A 7,715-nucleotide genomic window follows, 5' to 3' on the forward strand; every position below is an offset into this window, starting at 1 on the left:
ATATTGAAGTTTTCTAGAAGAAAGATCCTGGATTATTTGAAGTTGATACCATTTATTTTTGTATTATTTATTCTTTTCCTCCTTTATTAGGGTGAATTTCTGGGAATAGGGCTCATTCCCATTCATCCGGTCATTTTTCTTATACACCTCGTAAAATATTTGAATTATTTTATTAAATTATTTAATTTATATGACACTTTACTTCTAAAGATTTCAAGGTTGTATATGAAGAACTTTCAGGTAATAGATAAATAATTGTTAATAGCCAGTGTTTTTTTAAGCAAAAGACCATTTCTTTTTCATTAATAAAAGTAGATTTTGCCATTGAGAAATGAATTTATATTTCTGGGTTTGCCAACCACTATTGGCTGTGAATTTACTTTCCTAAATGCATAAAATGTTCTTTCTTATTATTACCTTTATTTTCCATTTTAGGGTATTATCCAGAAGTTCCTCTATCTAGGTAGGTAGAAATATATTTCCTGTGCTAAATAAAATCTTCCTTGTCTCTTTCTTGCGTATGGCTCTCTGCATTTATGATACCATGTATTAAGCCCTGTGTATGCTCATTTGCCTTGATTTTTTTTTTTTTAACATTCCTCAGCATGGAGCACATTTGTGGCACACTATTTAAAGGCACTATTTGAAGCGTGCATACTTCTCTAGAACATCAGTCATAAATCCTAAACTGAGGACTGGCAGGCCAAGGGGAAGAGATCATCTTGTCTCTTCCTCCAACACTCATTCTCTACCCCCCAGCCTGCCCTACCATGTTGTACTTATGATAAGTATGTGGTGGAGTCTTGCCACACTTGCTTTTTCATGCATTCATTGAACGAGCGAAGTAAATAATGCAGAAGGTGCTACTCTGCCTCCCGCTCCGTTAAGTGAGCTCTGAGTCCTGAGTGAACTTGAGATGGGAGAGACACATGTGGTGTTTCTTGTGGAGCTCAGTTCTTTCTGGCCCTTCATCGCACCTTGCTGACTGTGTTTCAGGGGTGTAAAGATAAGCATCTCCTTTATCATTGGAATTGGAAATGCAAACCACTCACTTCAGCTGAAAGTCCAGTAATGGAGGATTGACTCAGCTTTATGTGATTTCTGCCTTAGGTACAGAATTCAGACCCCAATCCTCAAACTTGATGCAGAATCTTCTATTTACCATATCTCCCTGTCCAGATGATTAACAATCTGAGAGAACAAAGGCACACTTAGAAGTGTGTTTTGCTTTTAAATCTCTCCCAGTGGCAATTAAAATACTTACTGACACATAGCACTTTATGAATGATTCTCTGATTTTTCTTTCAGGAGATGACCGAAATATTGAGGAGGTGTATGTGGGCGGAAAGCAAGTGGTTCCCTTTTCAAGCTCAGTCTAAGGCCTTGAGCATCTACAAGTTCTCCTGGGATAACGTGATTCTGCGTCTCCCTTGTGTCCAGGTGGAGTTAGAAAGTCAAAATAGTACCTTGTTCTTGGGATGACTCTCTTTCTGTGTCTAGTTACAGTATTCACTTGACAAATCGAAGGAAGTTATACTAATTCTCAACTCTCTGGTTAGGAGAATTCAAAATTTCTCCCTTTTGAGCTGTTCAGATTTACTCTAAGCTCAAACATAATGGAATGTTATTTCTGGTGGTGGTCTCATTGAGATTTAAGTAAAATCTATTTCATATTTGGAAATGTGGAGAGAAAAGATATTCCTGTGAGATCAGATATTTTTGAGCTAATAAATGTGCAAATTGGATATGGAAAATGAACCAGTGAATATCTTTTTATGAGGGAGAAAAAGTTAGACTATGAACAAACATTGAAAATCACTTCAGTTTGTGCTTGAAAACTATATACTGAGCATATTAATTTAGAAAGAGAACTTGTTGAGTTTTAAAACATGTTTCTAGATTGACTTTGTGTTCTGGAAATTTGCACTTAATGGAATTTGCATTTCAGAGATGTGTTATTGTTGTGCTTTGCCATCTTTGGGGATGAATTGTCAGAAATTGAATGCCACATTCTTTCTTACTATAGCTCTCCGCTTCAAAGTGTTTGACAGAAGTTGGGTATTAAAGAATTAAATTCTTTTAGGAATATTATTCGCATAACTACATGGCATAAATAGTTGCATTTTTGTGTATTTTAAATCACCTTAGTGTATAACCGTGTGATGCTATTATTGCTTCAGTTTTATTAGAAGAGAAACAAATTCCATACTCCACTGTTGTGTAGACTGAAGTCTTCATAAACTTGGGGCAAATGCTGAGCATTCAGGAGCTGTCAATACTAAAAGGAAGGTTTTCATTGCAGTGAACTGTTCTCCCCAAGAACCCACAGTCGCTGGAAATTTCATACTCCAATATCAATCTGTTAGAACTTTAAAGTTGAAGGACAAACCCTATTAAGAGAAATATTAAAAATCTTTAAACCTTGTATATTGAAAGCACTCTATTTTTCAATTTTATCCTTTTGTCCTATTAATTCCTAATGATTTCAGGATATTAGAATTTTGCTATAATGAAAAATATATAGATATCCCACTTACTGTTTATATTAATAAGACTTAATCTATACTAGACGTCTAGGAATATTAAAGCAGAATATTTTTATGCTTCCTAACTAATTAGTATTATTTCCCAAAACCTAGAATAAAAAACAAATTATAACTATGGTAAATCCTTAAACAGTATTGATGCAAATGTTATTTCAATACTATATTTTTCTTGTTTAGTTTCAAATACTATAATCTAACAAGGAAAAGGAATAGATTTTCTTAATATAACACTCATATTTGGGGCTTAGGTGTGACTCATTATTACCTTATAGTAGAGAACTTTATGTTATATGGCTAACTCATATATACAGAACTAAGAACAAACTTCTCGTACTTCAAATTTTACTCTCACATAGTCATACTAATTCAGCAGTAATTTGTCCAGTTTTTTTTCTTTTTTTCTTTTTTTTTTTTTTAACACTTTTAGATTGGGTTTGATTGTGTATACACTAGACCTAAAGACAGAACACATTTTTGGTCTTATTTTTTTTTAAAAATGACAAGAGCTTTTTAAGGATATTAAGTAACTCAATAAATCCAATTTCTAGTCTCAGTAGCTGTTTTTGCAGAATTCCTAATTTTTGATCCATGTCAAAGATACCCCACCAAATTTCTCCCCATTTTTCTATAGTGCTGGCAAGTGTTTTCTGCCCTATCTCCCAATCTGTGCCAAAGAAACTTGGTTACCTGGTGTCTAGCCCACATGAGTGGGCTTAAGAGTTTGGATGAGATGTACAAGATCACTTATAGGCAATAGCTGTTTCTAGCCTTTGCAAGATCCTGCGTTTTACCTTGAGGGTGTATACTTTGATGTTGAACATCAGTTTCCACTTAGACTTAGGACTCATAGGCAGTAAATATAAATAAGTGTGGCATCAGAAGCAGGAAGAATGGCCATATACAACCACGCTGTCAAACATTACATTTAGCCCTGATGGTCTGTTAAGACCTGAATATCTTCTATAGTAAAAGCAAAATGTGTTGAAATGTTTCCATGTGCTTTGATCTCCCTGCATCACTTAGAACTTAAGTGCTGTATTTCTCCAAGTGCTGTGTTCCTGAATGTTGCATATGCTTTCTGCAGTACTGCAGGCATTAGCCATACATGTAATCAGATGTTCTGCACTTTGAGACGTTGCCATGGCCTAATGCTGGTTGTCGTTTTGATTGTGGAGAGGCAGTATTCCAAATTAACCCAATTTGTCGTCTTGTGTTTGAGCAATTTGCTCTCTGACAGGAAAGAAGGAAGGAATGAAAACTTTTTATCAGCTCCCTCACCCCACCTTGTACTATTTGTATCGGGTTTCATGGAATTTTTAATGAAATACACTTTAGCAGGTAACAAAGTATTCAGTAGGATCGACTCTCGTACATTTAAAAAATATTTTTGCAATCGGAACACAAAAGCAGGCTGATCAGCTAAGGTGAATTTAGTTTTCAAAAGAGAGTGAAACGTGGCATTAGGGCATGAGAGGTTATCCCAGTTATCCTAAACTGAGACCAAGGAGACCCTGCTCCCTTATTTATTCTCCCAGCTTTTTCTCTGCTTTAATTGTTGAAGGTTTTAGAGTTCAAAAGAATATCTTGGAACAAGCTTTATTCATGCCAGGTGGAGGTCTTACTAAGTTAATACTGTTAGCATTGAACCTCATTGACTCTCTTTTGTATTTCCATGAGAATACTGTGTGGTAAAGAAAGGAAAGCGGTGGGAAAACACTCCTGTTATGTTTAGCTGACTTTGAAGTATGCCCTTGAATATCCCTGTTGGCAACTACAGCTGAGATGTCAGAGAGGAAAGAATGGGTATGAGAGCCAACAATATATTTTGAGTCTTCACTCCCGTCCAGACTCTTCCTGTTTTTAATTTTTTCATCTCAGAACCAGACATATGGAAAGCCTAAAAGGCAAGCTGGAAGGCACGTTGGATCAGTTCTACCTTGTGCTATATAAATGGAAGATACCCAGAATCGGACGCTTCTGTAGCCTACTGAACATCTTTTCATTGTTGTCCATTTTTTATAGTTGATGATGCCAGAAACATTCACATGTTTAAAAAGTATGTTCTAAAAAAAAAAAAAAAAGTGTGTTGTGAATGATTGAAAGGTGGACTAAGAAATGTGTCATGGGCAATGTCTTGAGATAATTTTTAAATAGTGTGGATTGTTGTGAACTTTTAAGATTTGTTTTTTCTGAAGGCTTAAAGGAGACGTTTGCAATTTCAAGCTCTCTAGCCAGTTTAGGTATGACTTTGAACCCTGACACATTTTGATGTCTCTAAAAGAAAAGCATGGAAAGAAGTGCACAAATGAACGGACACTGTTAGGAAACCCTAGCATTGGTCCCCATGCATGTTTTTATGCCCAGCCCCTCCTGCCTTTTTCTCCCACAGCCCTGAATGGGAGAGATCAAGTGTTGAGGAGTTCGTTTGTAACTCTGGTCGAAATCTAGTGAAATGTAAAAGTTGAACAGGCCAATGACGACACTAAATATAGATGCCATGATGGCTTTCCTCGGGGAAGTGACTGAGGTTCAAGTGACTGAGTACCAGATGTTATGTGGCAGTAATCATCCTGTTCTTTTCCCACTCGAACGCCTGTCAGAAAGCATTCTTTTTGAAAACCACCTTACATTGTGGTTAAACTCCTGATCACTGCTCTGAAGAGTGTGTGTGTGTGTGTGTGTGTATTCATGGGGACATTTTCTCCATATTTGTATGATTTGCTTATTGTTCAGGTGCCAAGTGGGCTCCTTTGTGCTTTACACAAAAATAAATGAGATTTTGTGTTTACATCATTTTTGTTGTGAATTCTATCAGTTTGATAGAAGGGGGATTAGTCTTACAATGCTGTTCTTTTAACATGAATTTAAAAAAACAGAATAGAGTATTTAGCTATGGACCAACATGTATCTTCCATCCTATGATAGTCACTATATATAGCTTTTAAAAATTAAGCTATAGTGTTCAGCCCTTTACAATCAGATTGCTATCAATTTTGATGTTAGCATAACTAATATTATATATGTATATATATATATACTCTAAGCCACAAACCAGAGTGAGAAGTATACTTTACCATCAAGAATTAGTTCACTCGAGGGCCGGCCTGGTGGCTCAGGTGGTTAGAGCTCCGTGCTCCTAACTCCGAAGGCTGCCAGTTCGATTCCCACATGGGCCAGTGGGCTCTCAAGCACAAAGTTGCCAGTTCAATTCCTCGAGTCCCACAAGGGATGGTGGGCAGTGCCCTCTGCAACTAAAATTGAACACGGCACCTTGAGCTGAGCTGCCGCTGAGCTCCCGGATGGCTCAGTTGGTTGGAGCGCATCCCCTCAACCACAAGGTTGCCAGTTCAATTCCTTGACTCCCACAAGGGATGGTGGGCTGCGCCCCCTGCAACTAACAACGGCAACTGGACCTGGAGCTAAGCTGCGCCCTCTACAACTAAGACTGAAAGGACAACAACTTGAAGCTGAACAGCACCCTCCACAACTAAGATGGATAGGACAACAACTTAACTTGGAAAAAAGTCCTGGAAGTACACACTGTTCCACAATAAAGTCCTGTTCCTCTTCCCCAATAAAATCTTTTAAAAAAAGAAAGAATTAGTTCACACATACATATCACACATACATGTATATTTAAAACAAGTCTCACAAAATAAAACTTTCCCTGTCTGTTATTCCCTGGGCTATTTTCTGTACTATTTTATTCTGTTTAATTTTTTTATGCTGATAGTGATTTTTTTATGCTGATAGTGAAACCAAATTGGTTTCTTGAACCTCTAATGGGTCATTGCCTGCGTGTGGAAGGAGTTCCCAGAGTCTTTTGAACTGTATGCTTTACATTTCCATGACTCCATTATGTGATTTGGGCATGACTTGAGTGCTTGCCTTAGAGTCCTTGAGGATTAAATAAAATAATACATAGCCAGCACTTAACATAGCCTCTGGGACAAAGTGAGTACGCACTATATGATAGTTATTATTTTTAAAATGAATACAGACTGAACAGAAACAAATAATTTTAAATGTATTTTTATCAGTTTATTTTTTAGAATCTAAATCAAGTGGTATTAGGGATCTCTCTGTACATAAAAATATTCTGTAAGGATTAAATCTGATTTTTTCGGTGCTGTTATGTTCATTATTTTTTATTTATAGCATGAAGCATAAGAGAATAATAGATTTAGTCTATAAATTCACCCTCAATGTTCTGAGCAACTTACTAAGCACCGTTTTTTTTCACCTAAAGAACAACTTAGTCAAAATACCCAGAAGAGAACTTGAATGTGCATAATCTTGCAATGATGTGTGCCTAATTTGAACATGTGGGCACTGTGAGTTCTGTAACAGACACATGCAACTTATTGCATGGTACTAAATTCAGGATTTAAGTAAAGTAAGGTTTAGACATAAATACCTGCCATTAGCAAAAGAGGGCCTGTGGTGGGGTGTTTGAAGACTCCATGAGGAAACCACTCAGGTAAATGAATGGGACCTACAAGTGGTTGTCATCAGTAGGAGCAGGGTTTGTTTTTCAGTTTTTTGTTTTTTTCAATCTTGTTTTCAAATGGGATAAGAGAAGTATTCTCTGTTCTTTAAAGTGATAGGACATTATTTTAAAGTGTAATTAATTTTTTCACTAATTCACATGCATCCCCTTTTACCATCAAGCCTTCATTGTAAATTTACATTAAATTTGCCATACTTCCTGAGTTTTTCAAGCTCTTTTTAACATATTAGTTGAGTTTGTATTTCTGGGTAGGAAGAGAGATAGGTCACTAAAATTTTCTCAGTGGTAACTCAGAAAAAAAGAAACACATTTCTGCCTCAACATAAAAAGTGATCAAGAAAATATAAACAGATGACATGGAGTTTTTCTTAGGTCACATCTACCCTCCTCAATTGTGTAGATTCTGCATATCCGTATAGGAAATTAAGCAAACATTCGTTCCCCCATTTGTAGAAAGAGAGCTCAAAGTCATAGTGGTAAAATCTAACATAAGGGAAATAAAGGCCCTAGAGATTATTATTTAATTAGATGACAAGAGGTGCTCATATACATGCTTGAAAACTGAAACTTGTAGCTTCAGTGTGAAATTGATTTCTGTTCTTTTAATCTTGGGCAGTCTCTCCAAATCAAAGTTTTGTTTCACTGCTGTCCAATACAGC

At 36.4% G+C, this 7,715-nt stretch overlaps 1 protein-coding gene across 2 annotated transcripts in view; it reads left to right on the forward strand.

Annotated features, from left to right (window-relative positions):
- The window catches only part of GDA (guanine deaminase), an 80,883-nt gene extending 75,549 nt beyond the window's left edge, over positions 1–5,334 (forward strand). For both annotated transcript variants that reach the window (XM_081067225.1, XM_081067224.1), the window contains exons 13-14: positions 436–463; positions 1,309–5,334. In XM_081067225.1, the coding sequence (XP_080923351.1) occupies positions 436–463; positions 1,309–1,379 (99 nt within the window). In that variant the 3' untranslated portion in view covers positions 1,380–5,334. The remainder of the gene's footprint in view (positions 1–435; positions 464–1,308) is intronic.
- Positions 5,335–7,715: the final 2,381 nt, after the last annotated feature.

Source organism: Rhinolophus hipposideros (assembly GCF_964194185.1).
Source record: "Rhinolophus hipposideros genome assembly, chromosome: 11".
In the NCBI taxonomy this organism is placed as follows: Eukaryota; Metazoa; Chordata; class Mammalia; order Chiroptera; family Rhinolophidae; genus Rhinolophus; species Rhinolophus hipposideros.